Source organism: Balearica regulorum, chromosome 5 (assembly GCF_011004875.1).
Source record: "Balearica regulorum gibbericeps isolate bBalReg1 chromosome 5, bBalReg1.pri, whole genome shotgun sequence".
Lineage (NCBI taxonomy): Eukaryota > Metazoa > Chordata > Aves > Gruiformes > Gruidae > Balearica > Balearica regulorum.
Window position 1 is genome coordinate 6,918,010 of NC_046188.1, and position 17,182 is coordinate 6,935,191.

Consider the following 17,182-nt stretch of genomic DNA (forward strand, 5'->3'; position numbering starts at 1 on the left):
CTTCAAAACTAATGTCATTTAGGCTTCTCCCCCTTAATGAAGCATTTTGACAGATATGTCATTAAGTGAAATTTGATTTTCTTTCCTCAAAATGCTCCCCTAAATTTAAACTGAAAAGTATTATTCAACCTTCAATTTCCTCACAGAGGCAATCTCTCTAAACGTAAATATATAAATAATTACTATTCTTTTTGACAGAAAGTTGTAAAAGGTAAATATAAACTAACTTGCCTGTAAACTGCATAAACATTACAAAACAAGGATACATCTGTAAAGCCCAATCATTTACAGATTTAAAAGGAACAGGCTCTGCAGAAATAAATAAAATTTCATTTCAGATCATTAATTCACAAATCTAATTTTCTTTACAAATACAAGATAAATTAATAGATCTGGAGCACTTATCTTTACTTCCTAAACATAACAGAAATAGCAGTATAACAGACAATAATGTCATTAAAAACAGCACCAAAAATATGAAAAATAAATTTAAAATTTTGAGAGGCTTGTTCTGAAGTCATTTTAGGACTTTTTAACCCCAAGAAGCCCAACGCCAAACATCTCCCCATTACATTCACAGGTTGGAGGAATGAATATTAGTATATATACTCTTAATTCTTGTTCAAAGTCTCAATTTGCTACAGAATTTTTTCCTAAAAAATGGTGTAACAAAAAGAAAATCCTTTTATTAGGTTGAGAGAAACTACAGAAAAATAATTAGCAGATTTCTGTACACCATTTTTAATGTGCAGTGCGCTACCAACAGACTCTACTGTAAAAGCATTGATAATAGTAGTACCTCGAATATCCAAGCAAGCATCTTCTTTCCATTTATATTTTTCAGACTGTTTCAAAATTCTGGTTTGGATTTCTTCAAGTTCTTTCTTTTTTTTGTAATACTCCTGTGCAAGAGCAGTTTCTGCATATTTTTCACGGTGTTGCTTCAAAATCTCTTTATACTGGGTTATGCAATCCTGATACATTTTCCTATAAAGATACATGTAATTTATTTTTTTCCATGTGAAGACATTGTTTATAAGGAAAAAAACCTATTAATTTATGCCATCAGCTCCATCAAATTTGTTGCTGTCCTGGAAAAGAGTCGGATTATATTTAATATACCACTATTTGGCTCTATTTTTTATCTTCCTGCTATTTTTTTAAGGAAGACTATGCTGTATGTATCAAAGAATACATTCATGATGTAAACAACCATCAAACCTCATTGTTCTGGAAGGGATATAGACCATACCATATTCAAAGGCAGCCTGGCAGATGACAAATGTTTTTTTTCCCTGTGTAATTATTATGAAACTCACCGCAGGCCAAATTCTCTGTTTGTGTATATTGGCACAACTCCAGTGTTTTCAGTGGAGCTGTATCAAACTTACAGTAAAGGAGAATTTGGCCTAGCATCCCATATTTAGAGCAGCCTGATGCATCACTGGACTAAGAGCTGCCTCCGTGGAGATGCTGAGTAATCTGTGTCTGACTCAGGGAAGCCTTAAACACACACATTAGTCACACTAAAACAATAGGACTATTCATGCTTAAGGTTAAGCAAACACTTAAATGTTTAAATGGCAAAGAGCCAGAATGCTCAGCTTCTTGTAGGACTGCCCTCTAAATTGATGTTACACTAATACAGCTACAAGTTACTAAAATAGGTGGCATTCAATTAATGTTCATGGCATTTTAGAAATCTAAAACAGCTTTTGAAAAAATTGTACTGTAAAAATTAATAAATACCATAACAAGTAATAGGATATAACTGATCACGTAAAGCTAAGATTGATCAATATTATGTTTGGAAAGAAGAGAAAGAAAAGTGCTGTTGCACAGAACAGTCATCTTGTGTTAAATCACTGACTACATTGGAAAAGACTTCTTTTTTTTCAGGTCTTCTCACTCAGGCAAGGAATTTACAGGATAGATTGTTAATGACAGATCAAATATTCAACTACCCCATTGGCATGAGTCTTTTATTACACCAATAATGCTGCTAGGCATAACTTTTATTAGAGGTAATTTCCAGTACAAAAATAGTATCTTTTTGGGAAAGCTGAATAATTAACAATGCCATCAAGGAACGGTTTTGGTTCTCAATGTCACACACAGATAATCTAAGTATAGACCTGCAGGAAGTCTGTATTTCCCACATAGACAAGAATAAACTACTAATAGTTTTTAAAATTATTAATAATAACAACCAGTGCCCAGTAACTATATTTCTCTCTGCATTTGAAAGCAAAAGTTTAACAACTACTTAAAACGAAATTAAAAGATGCCGTCTTTTCTTTTCTTTTTTTTTTTTAATGTTGATATTCTATGCCCCTTATTCCTGAAAAAAAGATAAATTCAGGCATATGCAAAATACATAAGAAGAGTTTTATGGTGAATATTTATGCATATGGCACATGTTTATAAAGAGATATCACAGCTACAGACATCCAGCATGTATTGTTAACACAGACAAGTCATTTAACTGAGAAAGAAATATTACACAAAGTTGCCTGATATTAGAAAATGCCAATATAAAATCACAGAAGGTGAAGAAAATGTCATCCTCTAGGAAAAAAAGCTCATGTGAGCAATAGAAAGGCAAATTTAAATATTGTTAGTACACCTGTAGATTAGCCAGAAATTCCTTTATGAAACAAATTATGGTGCATGATAACAACTAAAGCCAGAGACCCATCTGTCTACCTGCACCATGAATAAAATCTACATAAACAAACAGCTCTCACTGCTTGTGAAGCATACAATATTTCTCTTTAAAGAGCATGTTTTATCTCAAACTGCTAATAATCATTTAAATGCAGTATGACCAAAAGGCAGACACTCCTGGCTGCCCACTGGCTAGGCTGGGCAATGGAAGAGAGAAAAAATTGTGTCCAAATTCAATAGTAGAAGCTTCTGCTCTTGCAAAAAGAAACTTTTTTTTTTTTTAATTGTCACAGGAAAAAAAGTAAGATCTCAATTTTCAGATAAAACTGCACTCCAGACATTAGTTCCCATTAAATTGACTGAAGTTCAATATACCTGTTTAGGGGGATATACTATTAAGAATGCATTACAAATAAATTTGAAAAATATAAATAAGTAATTTGTTGTAGAAGGTACACGTCAAGCTTCTGAAAATAATCCTCAAACTTTATATTCTTTTCCTAAAATGTATTTTCCACAGATTAATATTTTTGGCCATGTATAGTATAGTACGGTATAGTATAGTAGTCTTGAGAAATAGTCACTTTAAAATATTTTTCCTAAGTAATTCACATCCTCCAGTTCATGCAGTTAAACATAGGCTATTTAGAATTCAGCACTGTTCACATTAAAGTCATTAGAAAAAGTTTTAATCTAATGACAATGGGAAAAGGACAGCACCCGCAAAACCCCTGTACATTATGTGGATAGTTATTTATTCCTCTTTCCTTCTTCATATCAGTTACTCTCAGGATGAACTTCCAGTACTAAGTGTTCTAACATGTTCTTGAAACCAATAATAATGAAAAAACATGGAACGTTTTTAAAACCTCCATAAGTGCCTAATTAAATGCAGACTGACCTGCCCATCTTTTTAAAACATCTTCCTGTCTAAAGCTGTATGTCCTCAGAGCCCCCAAATGCCAGGCTAAAAGTACATTCAGTGCGTAAAGTTTTAAATGTACATATTTTTCTTCCTAATTTAAATATTTAGAATTTGTTGAATGCACATCTTGCTGATTTGAATGCATCATCAAATGCTTCAGTACAGAGGGACTGTATTTGCAAGACCGCTTTTGTAAAATACATGAATTAAAATTATTTTGTGATTTATAGTCATGATGTCTTATAATTAAGCTCAGGAAAACAGATCAAACACTTTCATGTTGGAATTGAAACTAGTTATTTAAAGAAGCAATTTAAAAGTAATGCTTCTTTGGTTTGTCAGCTCAAATTAGTGAAAGCCAAAATGGTTTAATCATATACTCATAGAAAGCCAATTTAGTTTTATTTTTCACCAAATATAGACCTCTGAACAGGAAGAAGACAGACAAGCTACTGAGTTAATTAAGGTCTATCAGGCATGCTATTTCTGCTGCCCTGGACAAATGGCAAAAAGAACACTTACAAAAGATTCAAAGCCAACATTTTAAATTACCTAAAGTTACACCTCTAAACTGATATTTATATCTCTAGATGGATCTGCCATGATTTTTTCACCATAGGGCTAACCAACCTCTTCCCCTTCACAAGAAGATTAGTAAAGGTGAGCAACCTCTCTACAATGTAGATCAGTTTTACCTGAGTGTTAAATAGAACTTCAGAGAGTTAACTTGGCACACTGCATTTTGAACATTTCAGTGAAAATCTTCAGGGACTGCTCTTCATTCCATTGAATGTAGGCAGCTACATTCCACAACTAATCATTTCTTTAAAATGTAGAATCTAATTAATGAAGCTCAAACAACTGAAATACTGCTTACCGAACAGAATTGAATTTGCAGTTAATACTGACTAGAATCTTACCCACAGCTGGTCTTAAAATGGGTTTAGATCAGGCTTCCCTGAGCCACTCACTCTATTTTTTAGGATCTAATACTGAATTTGCATGCTTTGTGGTTATTTTTAATAATATACAGCAGCATACAAAAGACTTGAATTGTATATTCTAATAATCATATGCAATTCATATTCACAGAAAATGAAAAGCACAAAATTATCTGCCTCTAATTTTTATCTTACTTAGTCCATATATGAATTTTAAGGCTCAGGTTCAATTAAATGATGCTTCTGAAAAAATATAAAACACGAGTATTTTCAAAAAAGTCTTCTCAAACCCAAATATCTGAAACTACTGAAATTACAGTGTATCTGAAGACACGCCATAATAATGGCAAAAACATAATTTGTGGATAACACTTATGTATGCTTTTGCAAATATGCTCTGATATGTCATATTTCTGCCAAAGCTGGAAAATTTATCCTTTATTTCAGAGGGTTTTTCTTGACTTTGTAGGCAATTGAACAATGTTCTGAAAAATTATAATAGGCCTTTGGGAAGCAATTGAATTTGAAGAAGCCGTATCTTATACTATTCCATCGGTAACTACAAAATAACATATGACCTCATAATAACATAAACTGAAAATTCTTTTAATTACTCAATCACTTTTATTAACCTGAAAAGTTTACAACTTTTTGATGCAGACTGCACTATCTTTTCTGATCAGTTTAAATAGGTTAATAAGTACTACTGCTAGAAACCTCATCTCACATGATCATAGATACCTTTCATTTTCTGTAGCTTCTTGTAAAGCTTCAAGTTCATTTTTCAAATATTCTTCATGCTTGCTAAGAATTACATAGGTGGGCTTCCAGCTGTGGAGAAAGTACAAAAAAGAAAGCATATAAGTGGTTTTTCCTAATAAAAAGCCATTCAGAAACAGACATCAAGTTACTTTAGCTGGCTTACTAGAACAAATAATTTATTTAATGTTTTGAAAGTCAAACAAATCATTTTAGCACAGAAAACGTTCACATGCATACATATATTTTCTTAAGATTTTAAAGCTACAAATTCAATAATTTATATATATATAAAATAAGGAAAGATTATAAAGCAGGTTTTATGAAATAAATAGTGAGCTTCACAAATTTTTGGAGCCAATGCTAAGCAGTCAGGCATCTAAATCCACATGAGTTACTCAGAACAGTGCCATCAATAAATCCTTTAGATATGTATGATCCTCTTGCTGGAGATACACGCAGCTTCATTCTCGCCAATATCACTAGCACCTATCATACCTAAATGCAAGCAGCAATCACAAACTCAGAATTTTCTCCATTTGCTAAGCAAGCCCTGCTCAGAAAACAGCCACAAAAAAGATGCTGTCTTTCAGTACAATAGCCCAGACATTGGGAGCCGTGACCTGACAGTTTGGAGTCACAGGTCCACCACATACCACCTCTTACTGACTAGATTTGGACTCAAACTCTGCCCCTACAGGAAAACACACCAGCTGATAGTTAAATTAATGGCAGATAACAACTGAACTTCAGTTGCTGTTAAGTAACATTCTTTTCTGCTTCTAAGTCATCATCCACATGTATTTTCATATTTCATGCTATTGGTATCTGGCTATGTAGTATGTCTGCACTATTAAATGCACCCATTCCAGAAATCTGTCTCCAGACAAGAGGTGCTGAGTGGCTCTTACCCAGCTCATAACTAGATTCTTCTAGAGCAAACTGATGAGTCCACATTCTGTAATGCTTATCCTGGACCTCCTTTCATGTGGTTCCCCTACAGCTTTGAAATAACTTCAGGAGCCTCCTATAATAGAAGAGCTATGATTCAGCCCACCAAAGTGATTTTCTTACAGCAGAATGCTGTAGATCATACTGACATCACAGCAACTTCAGGGAATACACAAAGGACTTACAACTAGTAAACGAATAGTCCTTTCTCAACATCCAGGTATCAGAGATGCCTCTTCCTTGGGTGTGAGAACTATAGAAAAACAGGCAGATAAACTTTCTGATTCAACTGAAATTCAAACGTGATCTTTAGGAGAGACATATAATGGGTCCTATAAAAAAGCATCCTGCCCGAAAAAAGATGACGTAAGGAGCATGAGGCATCCAGGCCTGGATGTCTCCTACCCTCCAGCTGAGTTAGCACCTATCAGAAAAGACATTTTCAGAGAAAGTTGTAACTGAACAAATGGCCAGGATCTTGCTCAGATAGAGACGGTGAGAAACAAATTCAGAAACCTGTGGTGCATGGAGCCTCCAAACAGCGAGTAATACCTTGGTAAGACTTAACACATACCAAAGTGATGTGACGTGAGGAACAGAACAGAAAAATTACTTAAGTCTTCTGAGCTAAATAGGTATATGTACTACTGACAAACACTCCACTCATTCAGAGAGAATAATCTCTGTAATACAGGTTGTCAACAGGCAACTTCTGAGATGCGAGGAGCGGAGATTCAGATGATGACTGAATCATCAGAACAGACTGGGCTAGAGTCTATCAAAGATCCTATTTCTGATGAAAAAAATCACATTCTCCCTCCAAGGGAACCTTCTACAGAAAAAAAAATAGTATACCCTCCCCTCTCTCTAGTCAGGGCTTAAAGTGATCTGTAAATTCAGCTTTTGTCCAGAATACAAGCTATCCTAAGGCAACACAAACACCTACAATGAAGTTTGTCTGACTGGAACTATCTGTCCTAGGAGATGTACACGCAAACCCCAATTTACACATATATACATACATACATATGTATGGAACACATACATAGGTTCTATCAAAGCTAAACATTGAAGAAATAGAAGGAAAAATCCACAAGGACTGAAGAGACCAAGTGAGTCTGGAACAGCAGAGATAGTTACATTTAAAGAGTTACATCAACAAGGAGGAGGGAAGAAATGGCAATACAGAAAAAGGTTGCAATTCAACAAATCAAATAATTCTTTACTGGACAGATGAGAGCAACTGAGGATGTACAGTTCACTTTCCATATTCATGAGTAAGGTAAGTAAAGGACATTTTTTAGATGTGAGGCTGCCCTATGTTTCAAAACTGAAGGGTTTACAGCATGCAAACACACAAAGCATGAACCTACATTTGGACTATCGCTCCAAAGGTAGAATAATAGAGACTTCAGTAACAGCTAACGTAATGCAATTTCCATCATGGAAATAAATAAGAACAAAGATCTGACAATTAATTTGCTGAACTGAAGTCCAATAACCTTGAACAACATATAAAGTACTCCAGGTGGTGAGACAACACAACGTATAATCAACGTTTATAACAGCAGTAAAGTTTGTCAACAAAAAAGCTGAATGAGAAATTGCAGCATCCATTCAGGAAATTTAGCACTATTGGCACAAATTTTTTGACACCACTGGTGATTAAAATATAATTACAAAACGCTACTTCACCACATCTACTGCAAATTCTGCAGAAAGCTGTATTTTTAAAGGATCAGATTTTTTAAAAAGTGGAAAGAACAGTACTTGTATAAAAATGTACTGGCAAACAATCACTGTGATGAACTTCTACTCAGAAAACTCCATGCCTTTCATTGGAGAAAAAAACAAAACAAAACAACAAGCAATGAAAACTTCATAGAGTTTTTATTAATCTAAGTGCAAACCATATCACGCGTTACATTTTGTGTTCACATCTATACTGCAGACATGCAAAAAACACATAGTACAAGAGTGCTGTTTGCATCAGAATGAGGTGTACAGGATTCAAGTAGCTCATCTACTAGTCTGTTAAATGCATCACTGTTTCACAGAGGTTCTTGGTAGCTATCACATTTATTTGTCCTTCCTATGTGTCAGCTAGAGTCCAAAAAAATCTTTATCCACACTAATCAGAAAGCAATTAAAATATCCTCTAGTTTAGTTAGTGGGACAAGACAACAATTCATTTTCCAAATTAGCAACATTCTGAGTTCATCTAGCTTTTTCTTTATAGTATTATTTCCATGAAATCTCACCACCCTTAAACCCAAATTTAGAAAATAGAAGAGAAGCAATAAAGTTAGAATAGGTTCCATCAGCAGTATTTCGCCACTTCTTCTTGTTCTGGGATCAACATTTTAGTTTGAATCATTCAAGAAACTAGATATTAGAAAAAATTCATGACTTGTCTAAAAATATATATTTCATTTTGGTCATTTTGTGACTTCAGTTCTTTGTTATATAGACCAATATTGATTTCTTTAGAAAAACACAACAGTATCTTGATGCACCAGTCTCATAGATCATATTTTCTGTAAATTTGTTGAATATAAGAATCCCATATTTTGTTCAAAGTCTTCAAACATGCTTGAATATACTTATGATGTCTAGTAATCCAGACAAAAAGTTGCTTCTTTGAGAGCTCTATTGAGCATTACGGACGATTAGTCAGCTACGAGGGTGATTTTGACTCCAAGACAATATTTGAATTTAAAAAATCAACATTAGAGTCATGACCAGTATATATGAAGTATCAACCAGAATAAATTTTAGAAGTTTAAGATGATTCTACTACATAAGTGCTCTAATTGTCTGATCTTATAGCTAGGGCTTGTTTGTTGCAGTTTTCAGTATGTCGTTAAATGACATTTTCAATAATTTAAGACACAAAGTCTCTACTCTTCTGCAAGCATTGTCCTTCTATGAATACATGTATTCATTAATGAGTCGCTTCTCATTTTCAGTCTCTTTACACTAATGCCATTAATTATTCTTTGTAGGACCTAAGCCAAAACCTATTGAATTCAATGATAAGAATTTAGATCAGATCCTTAGTTCTACCCTTATTTTTTTATTTCTTTATTTGCATCACTTGACAGTTTGTGATTTGCAAACAGATCTGCAACTTCAAAAGACATCTTAGGAAGTAGTGTGAATGGTTTCAGAAACTTACAAAAGTGTTCCTTTTATACGGCATTGGAGGCAAGAATTTAATGTAAAGGAAAACTGGAATTTTTTTGTCAAGATCAAATCTTTTCATAACTCTTTTTATGATAAAACTACAAATCAGTATGGTGTGGCAATTGATTCAAACACCTAGCTATATACCCACTTCACTCACTAATGATTCCATTCTTTCTTCTGTTTTCAGATAGTTCAAAATAAACCTAGGAAGGACCCTGTACTTCTTATTCTTAGAAACACACACATTCTCCATTCATATCCTAAAAAAAAATTCAAATATATGTTATATACATTTTTATTCAAGTATACATCTTTAGGTATAGAATTGCAAGAAAACAAAACTGATAGAATTTGCTAACAAATCATCACGTCAACCGCCCAGGAACTATACAGATTGCGGAGAGATGAACGCTGCAATGAAAAGACAGGATTATATCCTCTGTGCCAAACTCTCTGTATTGTCAAATACAGATTTGCCTTTTTAGCTACTCTTGCAAACACCTGAGATTTTTCATTTTTAAAAATCAGACATTCCCTGTCAGTAAGAAAAAACACCTTGTGGCCAAATTCTTGGTTGAGAAACTTCTAATTACTAAGATCCAAATGTGATCTGCATTTAAAACTTGCACTAATAATCAGATAGAAAATTTCTATAAAGAAAACTGTGAACTGCAGCCCATTGCATTCATCAAAACAGTGTGCCTAGAAGAACAATTTTGCAGACTGCAGTAAAAATTATACCAAAATCTGCTAGTAGAAGTACACACATATCTGTATGTAGAGCCAGTTACTACATGTTAGTAGAGAATATGTATAGAACAAAAAGTAACGTGAAACATGTTGTAAACAAAGAATAGAAAGATGCTTCAGTTTCAGGAAGTTCAATTCGGAATTAAACAAAGAACATAATGGACGCTTATTGTCACTGATAGTTTTTAACTTTTTAGTAAAAAAAAAAAATCTTTTTTTAACAGTATTCTTAATAATGTTCAAATTTGACCAAACTCAGATGCATCCAAATATAGAAAAATTCTGTTTCTATTACCTTACTACTTTAATACTTTAGCATGCTGCAAAGACAGTACCTGTGATCTCTGAAAACTGTTGCTTCTAATACAAAACTAAAACAAACTTAACTGTAGGCCATTTTTCCATAACTTATTTTTTCAGGGGATGGGTAATACCGTAATTTTTGTATCTGATGATTTGCAGCTTGAAAAAATAGGAGAATACTAAAGTTTTTCTCTAACATCACTCCTGTCTGAATACACACATACATATTTTCACACTGCTTCCTCACTGACTTTCTTAATGCCATCCATAACTCAAAGGTCAGACTATATTATACTTACGCATTACAGCTCTCCTTACTACTCTCATTTTGCTTGTGCAGATCAGCAATTGCATCATTGCTGTTATTTATATTTTCCTGCAACCTAGCGATTTCATTCTTTTTTTCTGTGATTTTTACAGTATACACTGGAATTAAAAAAAAAAAAAAAAAAGTATTTTCAACATATCCATGAACTAAAAAGTCTAGATTTAGAATGATTAAAAAAATTCTTCCAAAATACTTAATCTCGATAGTGCCAGATGAGTGGACAGACTGCAATTAAGCAAAGCAACAACAAAGTGAGTCAAAAACTTAGGGAGTTTCAGCTGTGTGGCGAGTACCTTAATTATCATCTAATATTGTGAGATTGACTTTGGAAGAAAAAATTTATTTGTACTGTTTGTGCATCCCAGTCTATATAAAACTGAAGTAACTATTAGTGGTAGAAAGCAAAGCACTCTTAACAGAGTTGACCTTTTTTTTTTTTTCCAGTCCACAGCATCTGCAGATACTAGAAGTGGTATACAGCGAAACCAGAGTGTAAGCCACTTTGTCTTCGGTAACGCTTGCAACTGAGGAGACTGAAGTACAAAAGTTGCTTGAGATAAAGGTCCCTTTTGGACTTTTGTTTTCTTTTACAGAAGTCCAGAAACACAAGTGTTTTGAATGGGAAAGCTGACTACAAGAAGGGAAAAATAAAAACATTGCTAACAGCATATAAGAAAATTATTACTAGAAATGGAAACAGAGAAATTAAAATAAAAAGGAAATTTACTCAAGGTGGGAATGTGTAACGTGTGATAAATTTAAGATGAAAGACAGTGATTAATGAATGAAAAAAAAGCATTATAATGACAAATCCTCAATGATATATTTTTGGAGATTCTTAAGGCAGATCCTTAATTCTGTCTTTTTTAACTGCAGACTGATGACAACATTTTCTGAATGAGTGGTTAGTAGAGAATCCATGTTGTTGAACATGATCAATGTTCTCTTTCACACGTAAAAGCTGTGAGAGCTATCATGCATGCTCACATTGCAATGCAATGAGCACAACTATGTGCACTTTTTTTTTCTCTGTTTCTTATTTTTTCATACAAGGTTTCAGATTTATTAGTGCCAAATCATCCCTTGCCATCACTGCAGCCCTGATGCACTGTATGCCAAAGTTGGTAGCCCTAAACAGAAGTCAATCACAGACGTCCTGCCCTTCTCATCTACTTAACCAGGAAGGGCATCTTAGGCGAGATGTGTCTTGAGTTGTTCGAGTTACTGCTCTAGAATTTCAGGTCATCCTGAAGTTTGAGCCTGTTTTTGCAGTACTTGCTATATATTTACTTTCAACACCAGCTGCATTTGTATCAGAAAAAAACATTTTGAGATTTACCAAGATGTAACATAACTGTATTAACAAAATACATATTATATAAGCAAAGCTATACACTTAATATTTCATTTAGTATTTTCTATAGGTGAGCACTTCTCTGACAAGTGTGAGTTGTTCTACTCACCCTTTGCTCTCACAAGGACCTTGTGGATGAGATCCATCTCACCCAACTTTACAATGCAGGCAGCTACTTCAGAACTAGACACCCATGGCTACAGCTACACTCAGAGGAGACAAGTGCACATTTTTTAAAGCTTACTTTATCTAACCTACTTTAAACTCTTTCTTCAGGATAAGAGAAATCACACCCTAAAAGTTCCTGTTTCCCTCCACTGGTTATAAAGGGACTCTAGCCAAAAAGCCTGATGAATCTCACACCAAAAGTCTGAGGCTGAATGCTACAACTGTTCCTCTGCCAAGTAATACTCACACAGAGACAAAATTAAATCAGTGGAACTATTTCTGCATAAGTTTTTGAAAGATGTAACACAAACTTTTAAAAGTCTGAGTGTTGGTTTTGACTTCACACATATTTAGATATCTCTGAACTGAACACGTAAATAGCTACGCCATGTTACTATACAGCCTTTGGGTTTTCCCTAAAAGTGTGCTTATTTACTGTAAGCTTGCATAAATGTTAAGAAAAACCTCAACTCTAAGGCTCAATTATGTGAGTGAAGAGTTAAAACAGAATTCTAGGTATACCAGATTCAGAGTTACAGATGTTTTAATGTTTAAGATGCTTCAACTTAATAATGATAATCTTCTTAATGAGTAAGTACTTGCTTGGACATATCAGTCAAGATTATTAGAAATGTTGCCTTCAAGAGCAACACCAATTAGACCAGAATTCTCTCTTGTTCTTTTTCCTGAAGGTTATGAGCTTCAATATCTACTTATGGAGTACCAGTGATGAGCACAGATGTCCTCAGATTGTCTAAAGAATAGTGTCTCTACCACAATCATTCTCCTGAGCGAGTGATTCCACACAGCAGCATGGCAAAAAAAACCAAAAAAAAAACCAAAAAAAAAAAAAAAAAATCAGTCCAGACCTAAGTCCATAATACTATGCTGTCTGTAAGTCCTGAGGGAAAAGAATTTGATGTGGAGCAAGACTTTCTCATTGGGTTTACTGTTTTGAATTTCAATAAAAATACCAGCTGCTTGATTGCAAAAAAGAAGAACCAGGCTTGAGTAGGTAGTAGCAACTGAGAGAACTTTCATTATTATAAGGAAACAGAAAGAGAGAAGAAGCAGTGAGGCAGAGGTCCAAATCTGGAAAGAACAAAAAACATGAAGAAAGAAAGGGAGGCAAGTGGCAGATGTATTGAGCAAGCACAGCTGAATCAAAGAACTGCCAGTGACTGTGAGGAGCTAGAGAGTAAGAGCAGGAAATGGCGCAGCATGAAACTGGCTGTCCATGAAACAGCTGAACAGCATTAGCTAAAAGTCACAAGCGAAAGCAAAGTCTGCTAGGGAGAATGAACAAGTATTGATGGCAAAAAATGAGGTAGGGTGAGAGCAGGACACGGGACAGCTTTCATTATTAGGCTTGCTTCCGCCCCTGAAACACAGAATATGTACCAGAACTAATAAAACAAAAGCAGTGTGTTCAACATCTAATGATAATTTATCACTACTCACAATTTATCTGTTGATTCACATGTTCTTTAGCATAAGTAGTTTGTTCTAGCTGGAAAACTAAGAAGAAAATAAACACATTTTCATATATATATATATAGAGAGAGACATATATATATGAGTCGAGCTGTGAAACAAATATATGTTGTGCAGCATTAATTGCACACTGATTAACAAAGATTTTAACCAAATATCTAATTAGCAATTTTACTAGTAGATAACTGTTAGTACCCCTCTCCATAACCTCACAGTTAACAAAATATTATGTAGGCAAACATCAAAACATGAATATTATGAATTTATTTGAAGTTAATATAATTGTTCAAAGCAGAAAACATCACTATATGTACTGCATTAGTAATTATTAATTAAAAATATATTCTATAATGACCTACCAAACTCGAGCAGAAGTTTGTCCAAGTTGTTCAAAAGCCTGTCACTCATTGTGTAAACTACAAAAGAAAAATGCAATTCAAGGATTTACACAGTCAAGAGCTTTATTGATACAATAAACAAGTCAAAATTGCAAGACAATACTATGCATTTTAAGATAAAAGGGAGACAAAAAAAGTTTTAATTGCGTTTTAATTAGTATTTAAACCACTTTAGCAGAACCAAATTTCTCACCGATAGTGGTAATGGACTCATTAAAGCCTAAATCGCAGATAGGAAAAAAGGAGGAGTATCGTTTAGGTAAAGCTTTGTTCCTGGAGCAGCTCTATCTTTGAGAGGCTTAATGTTCTTAGAAGGCATGAGGAATGCAAGAAAAGATGCTTGTGTACAAAATGTGTAGCCTCTACTCCAGCTGGTTTACTAAGCCTATCGACTGCAACGCCGCTAATGGAAAAGCTACTTATCCATTCTGTACACGCCTCCCGTAGTAACTGCAAAGTACATTTAAATCAGAAGGTATATGCAAAAGTGTGAGTAGACAGAACTCACATACAATGGAAAGCAGATTATTACAAATCCATTCTTCTGTTTGCATAGTGGTGCCATGTGCAGAAGTTCAGTTATTGATTTTTAAACAGTTTGGGAGTCATGTAATCTTCTAAAAAGGATGCACTCACCATTTTATCAGAACATACTGAATATACCTAGTTAGCTCAGATATACTTAACATTAAGCAAAGTTATTTGAGACTTAACTGTCCCACAATGGCTTCCCCATACCCTTAGTATTGTGTAAAAAGTAAAGCCACAACAAATTGGTGATGAAATTCTAATCTGGGATAAAGTGGAGTGGAAAACAACGGCAGAATTTAACTAAAGTGGCATTAAGGCTTCATACTGTAGCACTGAGGCTGTGGAAACGGGAGGGGGTGGGGGAGCATTTAAAATGATGGATGTTTGACAGAAATGAATTTACCTAAAAATTAAGTGAGGATCAGAACTCCTAATCCAACTGACTGGATTAGTATAGGCTGTGATAAAAACTCTGAGAAAGAGATAATAGTTTTACCAAATGTATTTAAAAGCTTGAAACGCTAGTTCCTGGTGCCTGGAAGCACTCAAGACAGCAAACAAAACATTTTCTGAAAACACTAAGAAAAATACTAAGAAATACTACCTCAATCCACAGGTTAATGCAGAATATTTTTGCTTTTACACGATGTGAAAGAAAATCCTAAGTAATTCCTTTGGATGAAAAAATTAGTTTGGAGCCTATGTTAAAAATATGTTATCTAGAAACAGTATAACAATGTTTGTTAGTTGTTTTCCTTACAGTTCCCATAAAAACTGCAAGACATTAGGGTGTACACAGAAGGTATGCAAATTAATGAAAACAAACAAAAAAAAGGCAGCACAAACATTACTTTAAACAGCAAATAATTTCTATTAATTAATTTATAAATCACAACAAAGTTCACCAATAGAGCAGACTGTACAGTATTCTATCATCTAGTCACTAAGACAATTAATTTTATATTTTGAGTGCTTTTGTGGGAGAAACAGAACTAAAGTGAGTGTTTAATATTTTTTTTCTGCATTTTTACAATACAGTTTTCATGAAGGTTAAAGTTGCAGAAAATGACAGTGCTTCTGAATGCATGCGTATGTAAAATACCTGCCATTCTGGATGCTGTTAAAATGAAGTAACTGTAAATGGCAAATGCTATTCTGTGTTGTGAAGTAAGAGGTTACATGAGCCACTAGTAGCAAGGGCTGGTAATCTATAGGATGTTTGTAGACTTTAAAAACAGTAGTTAACACCAACCTGTGTTGGTGACATCTACATTTTGGACAATTTATGACTTCCAGGATATGACTAGTAAAGACTCCTGGTCCTACTGGAGAAAAGTAGCATCGAACCATTAGCGAACTCTGGATGACAAATTCAAATGATGTTCTCATACGGAGCTGTTATTTTTATTAAAGAGAAATATGTAATACACTGCAATGGGTAAAACAGCTTCAAACTGCGTATCTTACATCTAATGGTGCTATTCAGAATGCTGCCACAAGAAAGTATTATTATGCATCTTGCATTTTTGTACAGCATTAATGTAATTATATGAAATCAAATTGTGGCAATAAAGTTCCATGTATTACAAGATTGCATTGAGTGCAAAATCCACGAACAAACTGCTTGATGGAGTCTCTAGCCTTTATTGTAACACTAACATTAATGCCACTTCTCATAGCAGAGTTACAGCTATCTGACAGTGGTTCCTCATTAACAGGTGAAAAATACCCATAATCTATGAGGTAAATTTCTCCCTTAAAATCAAACGCTCAATTCTACCCACTGTCAGCTGTGCAACAGTATTAATTTCTGTTGGCTTTATATAAATAATTTTCACTCCAGTGGGGCTCTTTTGAGAGCAAGCCTTATTTATCCTGTGCTATTCATTACTGTTTAAGACTCTCTTAAGTGACTGGTTAATCGATTCTTCTTGAAATGTAGCAGAGTTCCTGTTTCTGGGCTAACTTTTTACCCATGTTTAAAAAAAAAAAAAAAAAGTGCCTCTCATTGTGTTGTTTATGTTCCTCTGCCCTTCTTCTGCAATACTGTTTCAGGAACCCGGTGAGGAGACTTAAACCCTGCATTCAAGGTGAGGACGTGCCATCTTTTTCAAAACCCACTGCTGTTTTCACTGTTTTCAACATCATCAAAGCCCTTTCCTGACTTGTGACAATTCTAGTTATTACTTCTGAGTTAACGTAATTGTAGTGCTCTTCATTTATGAAGTCCCTGTTTCTAACACTTATGTTTCAAAGCGCATTGCCACCGTGCACTATGTACCTTGCCTTTATTAGTAGCTACTGATGTGTCCATCAAGTCCTCAGAAACTCAAACATCTACTGGATTGCCGTATTTTACTTAGTTGGGCACATACCAAACAAAAGGATGTTGCTGCAGATTATTCCCTAAATTCCTGGAATTTA

General features: G+C 34.4%; 1 protein-coding gene across 1 annotated transcript in view; it reads right to left on the reverse strand.

Annotated features, from left to right (window-relative positions):
* The window catches only part of C5H14orf39 (chromosome 5 C14orf39 homolog), a 32,097-nt gene extending 17,860 nt beyond the window's left edge, over positions 1-14,237 (reverse strand). Inside the window, exons 1-6 of the mRNA XM_075753045.1 lie at positions 14,189-14,237; positions 13,797-13,853; positions 10,785-10,911; positions 5,275-5,364; positions 800-987; positions 267-309 (exon numbers count right to left, since the gene is read on the reverse strand). Coding sequence (XP_075609160.1) covers positions 267-309; positions 800-987; positions 5,275-5,364; positions 10,785-10,911; positions 13,797-13,853; positions 14,189-14,237 — 554 coding nt within the window. The remainder of the gene's footprint in view (positions 1-266; positions 310-799; positions 988-5,274; positions 5,365-10,784; positions 10,912-13,796; positions 13,854-14,188) is intronic.
* Between the last annotated feature and the right edge of the window lie 2,945 nt (positions 14,238-17,182).